A 13,535-nucleotide genomic window follows, 5' to 3' on the forward strand; every position below is an offset into this window, starting at 1 on the left:
AGTTTGCCATGCTGGTTGATATTGCAAACAGGTATTTGTTTTCAAATAGGAATTTACTGTAATCATAAGCACACTTAAGCACATTTACTGCACTACTGCACACACTCTCAAAATCGAATTGCAAGTTCTGAAAAATTAAGGGAGTCATTGAGTTTAAGAATGTAGCTGTCAATCTCCTTCTTAACCAAACCATGTATGAACATGACCATACTTATCGCTCACAATTTTTTTTTATTTTTTTTTATTACTGACAACAGTAATTCTGCTGCTGTGTGATAGTTGTGACAGAATCACCAGACAATCCTCACTGAAACGAACTTTAGTCTTTGGGAATGATATGCAGAGCATTAAGTTCCGCAACTTTCAAGGCATTTCCTTATTACCTTGTGACTAGATGGAAGTTTTGAATCACCCAGACGACATTACTGATGTGTAAACTGATACAGTTATCAGTCTAACATCCCAAAAAAAAAAGTAAAATTATAATGAATACTTTTTTGGACTAGGACTCTAAAGATCTAAAAAGTTGACTGACTTGACCTTAATTGAAAATGTAAAAGTTAGAGCAAGCGACACATCAGAAAGTTGCCTTACCTCTCCCGTATAGATCATGAGGGGCTTCTTCCTCAGCTCAACACACTTCCTGAGCTTACAGATCTGATGGCCTGTTTTTCGGTTCAGGCAACTCCTGCATTCCCCACAGTTGATCTTGCGCAGGCAAGGTGTGCAAACACCGCAGTGAATTCTCCTTTTCCTGTCCCTCCTCTCTTGAACTTGAAGTAAACGCCGCTGAATATCCTCAACTTGAAGAGAAGGGTTTCCTGACGCCCCGTGCTCCAGAACCAACTCTGAGTCACTGTCAAATGAGGACTGGGTGCTTTCTGTGCTACTGGAGAGTGTCGTGGTCGCCTGAGGCCCACGGCCCATATCACAGAGAGTGCTGTTGTAAATGGTCATGCTCAGCGAGAGGAGAGAAAGCGCCCCCTCTTTCTTCATCGACATTTCATCATCATTTTCATCTTTGGCGTCCAAGTCTACAGTGCTTTCAAACTCATTTTCCTTCTGGGGAGCATCTGCAATTTTTTCAAGTGCTGGCGATTCATTGGAGGCCACAGTCTCACCTGCTTCTGTAGAGTTTTCTGGAGCGCTTTGAAAAGAATTGTCGGGAAAGTTCACGTGTGGAACGATGTGTTGAACCTCTTCAATCTGACCTGAAACATACTTATCCGACTGTGAAGGGGAGGGAGTTGTTGGGTCTGAGGTATTATTGTTGTAGGCAAAGTCCACATTATTGACGGGGTCGTGAGAGTCATGCTGCTCAACAAACGCTGTTTTCGGCTGCTCTGTAGAAGCAGAGCAGCTTTCGTTTTGCAGAGTTTCTGTGCCTGCCTTTACCGTCTCTTCCTCTGCCTGGTCAGTGTTGTGAACAACAGTCTCTCTGTGATCCTCCGCAGTTTCCTCTGAGCTTATGTTAACACTCTGTCCCTCTCCAGTGGGAATTTCAGCACCCTTTTGTTGTCCATCACCATTAGTATCATGAACTTCTGACCTTTTAGTATCAGTATCCTGTTCCCTGATCTCCAGAACTCCCTGTTTCTTTGTAACCACTCTCCTGTAGGACTTCACTTCCCTCGGACATGAGACACTATTGTGAGGTGACTTCCCTTTCCCATTAAGTTTTGACAACAAGCCATTTTGGTTCGAAGAACCACGCGTGTGCCTAGATCCTTTAGCAACAGGGACATTCTTAACTGTCCTCTTACTGGGCTTGCTGACAACAGTCCTTTGGGTCGCTTTGGCTGCCTGTTTCTTGTCTATGGCCTTCCTGATCTTGACATTCGCTTTGAGCAAGTTGACTGTTTGCCTCCTAGTCTTGGAAGCTTTCACCCTCCTAACATTTTGCTTTTTGGATGCAGAAGATGACTTCTTGGGTGCTCTGGGAGTGCGAGGCATAGCTGAAGCCAGTGAGGATGAGGGAGGTGGAGTTCAGGATAGCCGGCATGGGAAACAGTATAAAGTTATACAGTATATAACTTTTCAGATCTTTCATGTAATGTTCCCTGTTTCAAGCAAGATCACATTGACATTTTTCCATCAATGACATATGGATACCTATGGAAAAGACAGTTCATTATAGAATTATTTGGCACAATGTAGCATCCTATTAAGTTTATTAAAGACCCTTTACATTATTATTGGGGTTTGTGGTCCATATATGTAGGCTTTGAAGACAACTACATGTTAGTATAATCCTATATTCACTTCAAAACTATTGATGTCGCCAATCAGCTTCCTATTTCAGGTGTCATGATCAGGCAGTTGTACCACAGAAGTGTTAAGTGTGTAGTCTGAAGTGTGAAACGTTAACTTCACAAGATATCATAATGCACACCATGGCATGTTAGAGGTTTTGAAAAGTCAAGCAGCTGACTAGGGATTCATGGCTGTAATGAAAAGTCTGTTAATGTTTAAAAAAAACGAAAACGGTACTCACCAAGCCATTAAATTGGGTCACTAATTGCAAGCGTATTAAGTGTAATGAACCATACAATAAACTAATCAACTAACAGATAATCATGATGTCTGACATATCACGTTATTTCTACCATTAACCAGCTCTTCAAGTAAATAAAGAACATAATTGAATACATTTCAGTCAAGAAAATGCACAATAGTGCTACTGTGAAATACTGGTTCACTAAAGGAAATGTTATGCTACCTTTAGGTACAATGTAATCAGTACACAAACACATTAGGGAGGGAATGCTAATCAGACAAATCCTCATGCCTACCAGAAAGTATCATGGTATTACACCGTTTTTATACAGTATTGTTACCAGAGCTTTTGTACAGTGACATGTTAAATACCATGGTTTATGACTACGGTAATAATTAAGTATCATGCTTCTTTTTATAAGGGATACTCAGACTTCCTACAGTTACATGTTTATTTGGTTCAGCTGTCAACATGTGGTTCGAAGTGTCCCTCAAGTGGAACAAGTGTTATGGCACTTGTCAAGAGCAAAATGTAAATACAAATTAGGCAAGTGTTTGTTTTGACAAGTGGATCTAAAGACACTCACACAAGTTTATACAAACCTAGTGTGTTTTAACCTGGCTGTGTTTCAAACCTAGTGAGCTCCCTACAGAAACAGCATTTTAGTGCGTCATAGGCGAGTCACGGACCGAAGATGCCCAAAAATGCTAAGAAGGGAACTAACTAACGTTAGGTTTTGTGACAGCCGTTGCGGATGACTAATCGCTTAACGCTCTCACTCGCTTATCTCTAACAACAGTTCGTTTCAGTTTCTTTAAACCGCTCTACAAACTTTCAAACGTGATACCAAGCGAATAATCAAAGAAGGGGGCTTTATCCGCGACTTGCTGCATTGTTATGAACACTTTGAAGGGAGCTGAAATACTTTACATACCGTCTGAAGGCACTGTCTGAAGGCTAATAATATTCCCCGCCTGTACGACACGACCGATCCGTCAGCATTGCTCTTCGATGGATCTTCCCTGGGCACGCGTCTTCACAGCGTATATCTGAACACTAACACTGACATGCTGCCACAGAGACCAAAGCACCGGATAAAAGGAAAATCCTTCTTATGTCAATCCATTGACGGCAGCCCTCGGCCAGGCTCGACCTACACGCTCTTCTTCTTCTTCTTCTTCGTGTTTTTATAATGGCGCGTGCAACTAACATTTATAGAACATATCCGCCGCCTACTGCGCTGGAGTGTGGACCAGAAAACTTTACTTGTCAGAGAGAGAGAAACATAAAACTTAAATAAATAAAATAAAAGACAAAAAAGTTACAAATAAACCCAAGAAGCTATATTATTTTCATTAAACCAGTTTCTAAAGCTTTATTGATCTGATCTCCAACTTTAAATAGATTAAGATTGAATGTGTTCACTCCATATTTCTTTAATTCATCTTTTAATTTTATCCTTTGATTTTCGTATTTGGCACATTGACTAATCACATGTTCTGCTGATTCTTCTTCCATTCCACACTCACACATGCCTGATGGATGCTTTTTCAATAAATGCATTGGGAAGTCATGGCTTAGTGGTTAGAGTTTGATTCCTAAGGTTGTGGGTTCGAGCCCCGGTCTGGTGATACCATGACTGAGGTGTCCTTGAGCAAGGCGCTGAACCCCCAGCTGCTCCCCGGGAGCCACAGCATAAATGGCTGCCCACTGCTCTGGGTGTGTGTTCACAGTTTGTGTGTGACTTATGAGGACATAACCCATGTCCCCATTTTTCAAAACGCTTATAAATCATACAGAATTAGGTTTTTTTGAGAAAGTAAAAATGCACAAAGTTTCCTGTGAGGGTTAGGGTTAGGGGTAGGGTTGGTGAAGGGCGATAGAATATACAGTTTCTACATTATAAAAACCATTACTCCTATGGGATGTCCCCACTTTTCACAAAAACAAACATGTGTGTGTGTGTGTGCACTTCGAATGGGTTAAATGCAGAGCACGAATTCTGAGTATGGGTCACCATACTTGGCTGTATGTCACGTCACTCACTCACTTTATTTTACCAAACATGCCCCAGTCTCAACCTGGAAATAATGATATGAACTTGTATATCTTCCTGTTGTTTGCATTCTTCCTACTTCTTGTTTAATATTGTATATCTGATGTCCTATCTTCCCTTCATCCCAATGTTTCTGACAGGCCTTCATAATATTATTACTTATTTTTGCTTTACTTTCAGCTTTACTAAACGCTACTTCCATGATTCTGTCATGCGTCTGCAGCTTCATTCTCCTCAATCCCCCTTGAGCTGGAATCCATGTGAATCTGATTTCAGTTTTTAGCCTATTTGCTGAAGTCTGAACTAATTTCATCTATTTCATAAACAATATCAGTTATACGATGATAAAGATTGTAGAGATCAATGTTGATAAGCTATCTGAACATATAACAACCTTGACAATTGGATTTTGTTCTACCCTCTGTAATATAATTAAGACAACTAACATCTCATCAGTGAACACTGTTAGATGATCAGAAGTTCCTTCTTTAATACTTATCTTTAACTCTGATATAGTGAACGCAAAACCAGTAGGACCACTCTTAGAATCCTTTACCTTTTTAGATTTCTTTTATTACCTTTCCCTGCAAATCTTTGTATTTCCTCTTGTGCAGATCTACAGTAAATGGTGTGGTTGGATAAGGGACAGTAAGACTGTGACCTACACTCTCTAATTAACTTCAGGATACTTAATGCACTTCGGCATGAAGCGGTGGGGAATCCCGGACTGGATTTCTTTTCTCAGGATAGTCAATCTTTGCAGTCTATCAATCATATCAGTTTTTAGGCTGCTAACTCACCGCGCTTGAGCTAACTGCTAATACAAATATAATGCATGTGCCAGGACTTGAGATGACATAAATTCACTATGACTATCATCACCTCTGAATTTACCAATCCAGCATAACCTTTATGTCTGTGAATGAGCATGACAATCTGCTCTTATGAAGCATAAAAATATGACAATTATATCTGTATCTATTATATTATTATGCAATTTTAATATACAATCATTCCACAAAAATAAATTAATAGAATATAATGATTACTATCATTGTCATTATTACTAATACTAGTATTATATATTATAATTATGAATTTACAACAACAACATCAATAATATTCATAGCAATAATACTGATAATAATAATAATAATAATAAACATTAGTATTATTCTATTACACAATTTTCATATATAGAATATTATAATCCAAATAAAATGAATAGAACAAACAACAATTAATATCATAAGCAAGGTTATTATTATTATTACTATGGTAAGGCAACTATTGTGTATAGGGCTAATAATAATAATGATAATACGTTATTAGAATAGATTATTATTATTATACTTATTTATTATATTTATATTTTATGCCGTTTTCATATATAGACCATAATTCCTCAGATGAATAAATACAATCATCATCATGATGCTTAAAATTAATTAATTTTAATTCACATAACAATGAAAAAAATTACGATACACAGTATTGCCAAAAATTACATTTGATATTTTATCATACTAAATCTGATTAATGAATGTAATGTCGATGAATGTTAAGAAAATCACACAAACTAAAATGCTGTGGTGCGGTGTGTTGACACGCAATTACGTAGTAATCACGCGACAGGAAACGATTCAGTGAAGGACATGATATGCACGAATCTGCCGACAAACACGTGAACAAAAATGTATTCCAATTATTAGATTTGTGTTTTATGTAAGTACATCGTTTAAATTCAGATAACTACATACGTATGGATCTAATGTAGGGCGATGTTGAAGTTTATTATATACGCAGTTCGGACGCAGTGTTTATAACAGGAATAGCTGACAGCTTCAGGATCACACAGGTCACATAATACGGTTGTGCAATCAGTGACCTTGATTTTAGCCAAGATTTATTTGATCTGTTTCTAATAATTCAGGTCAGAGCTAATGAAAACGTATGTTTGAGAATGATGCAAACAGTCCTGCGTAAATTGCACGAGGAGTGAAGTCTGTCTCTGGTGTATGTTATTATGGACTGTTGACGCACGGAATAAACAGCAGTAATCAAGGTAACAGTGTGTAAACATCCCTGTTGTGTTCTGCAATACTGTTATTATCACATTTAGCCAAAGTTGCAAAAAAGAAGCATACCAGAAAATCACAAACTAAAAAGAAAGTAGCAAAAATTACCATTTTTTCTTCAAATTTAAGTTTTTGACATGAGTATGATAATCATTCAGTTCCATGATGTGTATACAGTATTACTGTACTGTAATTATTAAAGGCATTTAGGAGCCAGAATAAATTATCTCTGATTAATAATTGAATAATATGTCTTTACATAAGTATCGATACAGAATTCCATATTAATGTTAAAGTCCTGGAAATGTCGTTATTACACTGCAGTACAATTAATTTAATTGTATGGTCGCTTCTTTCCTTAATGTTACCTGTAACTCACTTATGGCACCTGCATATGATTTGGTTTGTCTTTCTAGTTAAGTGAACTGAATCTGTTAACATTTCCCCAAACCAATGACTCGTAGATGCATTTACAACTCTGTCCAACTGTTTATGACTGATATGACTTTCCAGTGTGCATAGTCCAGCCTATGAAACAGAACAGTTGAGGAATAATAATACCAGTGCACATGTTTGTTTCCTCCCTCCCAGAGTGAGCTGAAGACATGAATGCACTGCAGTCCTGATAGCAGCCATCATGACGACAGAGGCTGTGTCCTCCTCAGGGACTCGGGTTCAGATCCCAGCTCCTGTCCAGAAAGACTACTACTACTGGTTACGCTCGTTCACAGCTGGAGGTGAAGTCTAATCACAAAATGTTTATGTACTAAAGCATGTATCTTCAGGTTCTCTTATATAAACGAATACATTTTTAAAGTACATCCAAGATGTAGATGACTTTGTTTTTGTATCAGAACCGATTTGGAGAAATTTAGCATTACATCACTTGCTCACCAGTTGATCCTCTGCAGTGAATGGGTGCCGTCAGATCAAGAATCTAAACAGCTGATAAAAACATCACAATAATCCGCAAGAAATCCACAGAACTCCAGTCCACCAATTAATGTCTTGTGCAGTGAAAAGCTGAGTATTTTAGAGAAATGCATGTGTTTTAACCACTGATCTGGGTGTGTGTTCACAGTGTGTGTGTGTGTGTGTGTGTGTTCATTGCTTTTGTTTGTGCACTTTGGATGGGTTAAATGCAGAGCACGAATTCTGAGTATGGGTCACCATACTTGGCTGAATGTCATGTCACTTTTCACTTAAGCATTGAAAGGTGTTTTTACTTTAAACTGTCACTTCTGGCCAAAATATAAGTCCATAAACCATAATAACACTTCCTGTAGTGAAAAAATCCATCCACTGTTGTACTCTCAGTTCGATATTCACCAACATATTTGTTAAGAACTGTTTTCGCTTGTAAATACTGCTTGATCTGTGCATAGTTAACTCCCGATTCAGATGAGAGGACTGGAGAAAGCAATCTTATGCATAGAAAGTCTAGTGTTTTAGCTAGAAGCGATGCTTTTAAAAGTTAAAAAGTCTTAATGATGGATTTGTTTCTTACAAGCACTCAGCTTTTCACTGCACGAGACATTAATTGATGGAATGGAGTTCTGTGGATTATTGTGATGTTTATAAGAGCAGTTTGGACTCTGACGGCACCCATTCACTGCAGAGGATCCACTGGTGAGTAAGTGATGCAGGTCTAAATTTCTCCAAATCTATTCTGATGAAGAAACAAACTATAAATCTACATCATGAATGGCCTGGGGCTGGTTAAACGTTCAGCAAATTGTCATTTTTGGGAGAACTATTTAAAATTATATTAAAGATTTAATCTTTTCTTGTGAGTGTGTTATAATGATTGATTTTACTTTAAAATCAATTACTTATGAATTAAACATTAATCCTCTTATATTAAATTTTTTAGGTGTTGCAGGATGCTGTGCCAAGTCCACCATAGCGCCTCTCGATAGAGTGAAAATTTTACTACAAGCTCAAAATCCTCATTACAAACACCTTGGTAAGTTAAACCAATTTTAAAACAAGCATTTTTGTGCATCTTGATTTGTAAAAGAACTAGGCATTAGAATACACCAAAAGACTGAATGAGATTTTTCTCTTTTTTCCAGGAGTGTTTGCCACACTTAAGGCAGTGCCAAAAAAAGAGGGTTTCCTTGGACTATACAAAGGAAATGGAGCCATGATGATCAGGATTTTCCCATATGGAGCCATTCAGTTTATGGCTTTTGATAACTACAGAAAGGTTACTTTTGTTTCATAGTCGTGGGGTATAACAAACCAAATATAGTGACATTCCTAACATATCTATATTTTTAGTAGTGTGACAGTTGATCAGAATACCATAGCTTTTCCAGTACTTTTCTGCAGTTTGTGTCACGTGGTATTGCACATGCAGGCATAAAAATAATCAATAATCAAACACAATCTACTAAACGGTTTTCTCAAGTGAAGCACTACTCTGATTCTTTTTATGGATTTGGTTAATTTGTGATTTATTTCAGCAATCCAGTTCAAAAAAAGGATTCACAGATTTATTTGGGAAGTTAAGGTAGTTTGTGTGAGGCATTTTTGTGTTTTATTCTGGAATCAATTACACAGGTTAGCACTTTTCTTAGTAGATGTATTCGTTGTAATAAATGCATCTCTACAAATGAGATAAATACTACTGTTATACTGAGTAAAATCTGTTATTTTATCTGATGGTTATATATTTGAAATTACTATATATGGTTAACTTCTTTTTGTCAGTAGCTTAATTTTTTTTTTTCCTCAGTACCTTGTTGCAGTTTCAATCAATGTAGCTTCAGCAACCTAGATGTTAACAATACAAAGTTTTGTACTAAGACCAAGTCTGCAATAGATGATGTAATGCTTGCACTAAGCTATTTCTGATGTACTTTCAGTTCCTTAACACACAACTGGGGATATCTGGGCATATTCATCGGCTCATGGCAGGATCTATGGCAGGTTTGTGATTATTGTCCATGACTCTTTTCTTTTTTTAACTTCATGATAAGTGAAATGTGTCTTTATCTGCATAATGTTCTTTCTTTAGGGATGACTGCAGTTATTTTCACCTATCCACTCGATGTTATCCGAGCACGCTTGGCGTTTCAAGTGACAGGAGAGCACCGCTACACTGGCATACGAAATGCTTTTCAGACTATATACCTTAAGGTATGAAGACAGGAGAGAAGTTTCATTGAGAACCTTTCTGTGCTTCCCTTTTGCATGACAGTGTTTTATCTTTAAAGGAAGGAGGAATCTCTGGATTCTACCGTGGTTTGACCCCCACAATCATTGGCATGGCTCCATATGCAGGTTATTTTCTTGCTTATTTTATGTAAATTATAAAGTACAATGTGCATAACTGAAAAACACTTTTACTTTAGTTTGCTTCCTCGTGTGACTTCTTTCTCTATGTTCCAGGCTTTTCTTTTTTCACGTTTGGCACATTGAAGACTCTGGGACTTTCTCACTTCCCCGAGCTCTTAGGCAAGCCGTCTCTTGACAACCCTGATGTCCTAGTGCTGAAGACCCATGTCAATCTGATGTGTGGTGGGGTTGCCGGAGCAATTGCCCAAACTATTGCGTATGTTTTTTTTGTTTTTAAATCCCTTGTTTGTAAGTTATTGTTTGTATTTTTTTTTTATTTTACAACCATTATTTAGTTTTAAATTGAAGTAAATGGCAAAAGGTATGCTACATATATGCATTTGAGTTACTGTACATACATTTTACGTTCTGTATAAAACATTCTTTCTTCTATCTCTGCACAGATATCCATTAGATGTTGCCCGGAGGAGAATGCAGTTAGGTGCGTCACTGCCTGATTTTGACAAATGTTGGTGAGTATTATATAATTTGGATGATTTTAAGTCTTTGTTTCCTAAATGATTCACACTGGTGAAAATGGTAAGTAAATTATAAGAGAAGTGTGGCATTAGAAGATCGGTAGGTGATGGCAGATAACTGCTAAATATGTGTGTGAGTGTGTGTGCAAGAAAAATAAAATAAATTAAATAAATGCTAAATTATTTATTTCCCCGATATAAGCATCAAAACAATGCCCTACCTTACTTGTGCGTTTCTCTATTTAGTTGAGCAGTTATTTTTTTAGCGTTTACTTTGCTGCTCAAGAAACATTGTAAAACATTTTCATGTTGAAATCAGTTGTTCTGCTTAATATGTTTGAGGAAACTGTGGTACACTGCACTTCTTTTTAAATAAATGCTTTTCTTTAGAATTTTCAGTAAAGAATATATATGTGTGTGTGTGTGTGTGTGTGTGTGTGTGTGTGTGCGTGTGTGTATGTATGTATATGTAATGAATAGTAGATCTCTGCATGTTACAATAAAAATTTCAATCAAAACTTGTCTGTGATCACTAATATGTTTTTACTTGATTTGTTTGAGCAGCAGCCTGACTAAAACTCTCAAGCATGTGTACACCCAGTATGGTGTTAAGAAAGGACTGTACCGTGGCCTGTCCCTCAACTACATCCGCTGTATACCGTCACAAGCCGTTGCCTTCACCACTTATGAGTTCATGAAGCAAGTTCTTCACCTAAACTAGAACAAGCAGTCACTAAGCCTTACAGGAACGGGTTGAACCGACCCCGGGAACATCACAGCAGCCCTGTCTGCCATTCCAGCGACCAGTCATCTGAACGCCAGTTATTACAAAACACCCTCACAATTAGCAGACCTGTGCCTTTGCACAGCCCAGCAACCATCACTAAAGGTACAGAGACAAAAGTTATGTGTGGATCAGAAACAACCGACACATGGAATCTGCGTCTGTATGGAAACTTGCCTGTAAGAAGCCTTTCCATCTCAGATCGAGCAATTTGCCTTAATCATAAAAACACTAAATCACAGGAGGTTTTACTTATGTGGACAGTTTCAGTTTATCACAGTGCTTTTAACTATGACTGAAGACGTCACTTTTTATGTCAAATATGGAAGTTGACTTTTTTGTTGTTGCTAAATTTCCTTCATATGTAGCGTTATATTTCAGTAAATTTGAGTCAACGTAAATCTAATTGACTGATATTAGTTTCTTTTAGTGATAAAAGATGACTTTCCTCTACAATTCAATATTATAGGACATGGAAGAGAGCATACACAATGTCAATGCAGTATTCAGTCTTGTTCGCATGCCGACGTTACTGTGGCTGAAGTTTAATATCTTAGATAGATTGATGCCTTACAGTGCAGGTTAGTTCACAGAGAGCATCAACATCACAGCTGATATGCATGTGAAGCTTCGATTCATGATGGGAACTAAAAGAGTCCCTTAAATACAGTAATGTTTAAATGAAATAAAATAATGACTTGCCTTTTTATATGCAAAGGATTTGTCACAGACATGTCATAAAACAAATAGTTCTGTCTTGCTTGTGTTATGAATCTCACATTGGATTCATAACAGTCATTACACTTTTACCCAGCCAGATTAAAATTAAATGGTTACCTCATTATCTTTCTGTTGTAAAATTATCTTCTTTTTTTGTTGCCATGTGATGGCAGTGTTGCAGTGAATATAGTCCTTAAACCTCTGTAAATTTAATGTACAAGTTGATCATTTAACTGCACCTGTTTCCAAAGATGAATGGGAATATTTATGAATATATGTGTGTATGAGTACATTAAACAGCAGTTGACACGGTTTTATTACTGAGTGAATACATGTATGTGTAATGAAGGCCATGATTCATTGAACACATTTCAAGTTTATTTGCACTACATGCCATCGAGCTGAATCACTAGAATCTGAGGTCTGTCTTAAGCTTATCTTTTCTGATTCGTGAGAACTGTGTTCGTCTTGCTGCTCTGGATAAATCGCCTTTATTTATTTGTGTTATATTTGCTTAATGAATGGATATTATGTCCGATTTAAATGGTTAATAGGCACTGAACAAATGAACAATGTGAATGGCCGTTCAGTACATGTGATTACTCATTTGAATGTATGCTTAGATGATCATTAAAGAAATGTTAATCCAATTCTTTGGAGTAAAAATAAAATATTTTGTGTTGTGCCGGAGTTGATCTTGATTGCTTTCAGATACTTAAAATACATACTGCCAGTAAGCATTTGCATAATCTTATTCTACAGCATTTGTTATTCAGTGTGATTTCCCTAAAGTTTCCTAATTTCTGTTTTGAAGCGCATTTGATATGATACACCTCGCACCTAGCAATTCATTTGCATTTATTTCCTCCTATGTTTGTAAGGTCCTGTTGTTTGATTCTATCTTATTTGACTGGAAAATATGTTAGAAACAAAACACTGGTTGTATTATGTATGGCTTACTTATCATCTTACCATATGCGTCATAAAAAAAAAGTAGAGCTCACCAGCCAGTGAGGATTTTCGTCTTCATGAACTTTGAATAAAATTGTTATTCTATGGCCATTAAAGCACATTATACTCGTATACACTCCCATTCAAAGGTTTAAGGTCAGTACAGGTTCATTTATATATATATATATACTTTATAAATGAAAGCTGAAAGAATGCATCACACCACTAGTTTCCACTAAAGCAGCTCAACTCTTTTCAATACTGCTAATAATAAATGTTTGTTTAACAGCAAAACAGCATATTGCAATCCTATGAGAATCGTGTAATTGTTTTTTTTCTTTGCAAATTGCAAATCGGGTTGTATTCATCAGCAGAATGTGAGCTGGTACGCCACAAGGCAAATACCACAAAACATTGCAAACTATCAAGATCAACTATTATTCAAAAATAGCCGTGAAGTAACCGTTAACTCCAAGTAAAACCAAGTCAAGCCTTAAAGATAAACGAGAACTAAAATATCTGATAAGCATGCCAGGCAGGGCATCTTAAAATTTGGTTCCTCTATTGTGAAGTGTAGAGAGTGTTTTACTGTCATGTATCATCAGAAATTGAACTCATAAGTAAACTG

General features: G+C 37.0%; 2 protein-coding genes across 4 annotated transcripts in view; one reads left to right on the forward strand and one right to left on the reverse strand.

The window, feature by feature from the left end:
* LOC128026402 (methylcytosine dioxygenase TET2) overlaps positions 1-3,684 on the reverse strand; it is a 42,279-nt gene extending 38,595 nt beyond the window's left edge. Inside the window, exons 1-2 of the mRNA XM_052613494.1 lie at positions 3,432-3,684; positions 595-2,112 (exon numbers count right to left, since the gene is read on the reverse strand). Coding sequence (XP_052469454.1) covers positions 595-1,953 — 1,359 coding nt within the window. The 5' untranslated portion in view covers positions 1,954-2,112; positions 3,432-3,684. The remainder of the gene's footprint in view (positions 1-594; positions 2,113-3,431) is intronic.
* Positions 3,685-6,163: 2,479 nt separating this feature from the next.
* On the forward strand, positions 6,164-12,646 carry LOC128026406 (solute carrier family 25 member 16). 3 transcript variants are annotated; one of them, XM_052613502.1, is made up of 11 exons: positions 6,164-6,278; positions 6,487-6,618; positions 7,223-7,368; positions 8,505-8,597; positions 8,707-8,840; positions 9,502-9,565; positions 9,654-9,775; positions 9,853-9,919; positions 10,028-10,190; positions 10,378-10,446; positions 11,017-12,646. In XM_052613502.1, exons 3-11 carry the CDS (start codon positions 7,269-7,271, stop codon positions 11,171-11,173), a joined length of 969 nt encoding a protein of 322 aa, XP_052469462.1. In that variant the 5' UTR covers positions 6,164-6,278; positions 6,487-6,618; positions 7,223-7,268; the 3' UTR covers positions 11,174-12,646. The 3 variants fall into 3 exon arrangements, with proteins under 3 accessions (XP_052469462.1, XP_052469463.1, XP_052469464.1); XM_052613503.1 differs by lacking the exon at positions 6,487-6,618 and having other exon boundaries at positions 6,182-6,278; XM_052613504.1 differs by lacking the exons at positions 6,164-6,278; positions 6,487-6,618 and adding an exon at positions 7,486-8,260 and having other exon boundaries at positions 7,224-7,368.
* The last annotated feature ends 889 nt before the right edge of the window (positions 12,647-13,535 follow it).

This window comes from Carassius gibelio, chromosome A13, assembly GCF_023724105.1.
Source record: "Carassius gibelio isolate Cgi1373 ecotype wild population from Czech Republic chromosome A13, carGib1.2-hapl.c, whole genome shotgun sequence".
NCBI classification, from domain to species: domain Eukaryota; kingdom Metazoa; phylum Chordata; class Actinopteri; order Cypriniformes; family Cyprinidae; genus Carassius; species Carassius gibelio.

Coding starts and splice junctions, on each gene's coding strand:
- LOC128026406 (XM_052613502.1), top strand. CDS start 7,269: ATGACGACAGAGGCTGTGTCCTCCTCAGGGACTCGGGTTCAGATCCCA. Junction 8,841..9,501: donor CTTTTGATAACTACAGAAAG/GTTACTTTTGTT, acceptor ATGTACTTTCAG/TTCCTTAACACACAACTGGG. Junction 9,920..10,027: donor TGGCATGGCTCCATATGCAG/GTTATTTTCTTG, acceptor TCTATGTTCCAG/GCTTTTCTTTTTTCACGTTT.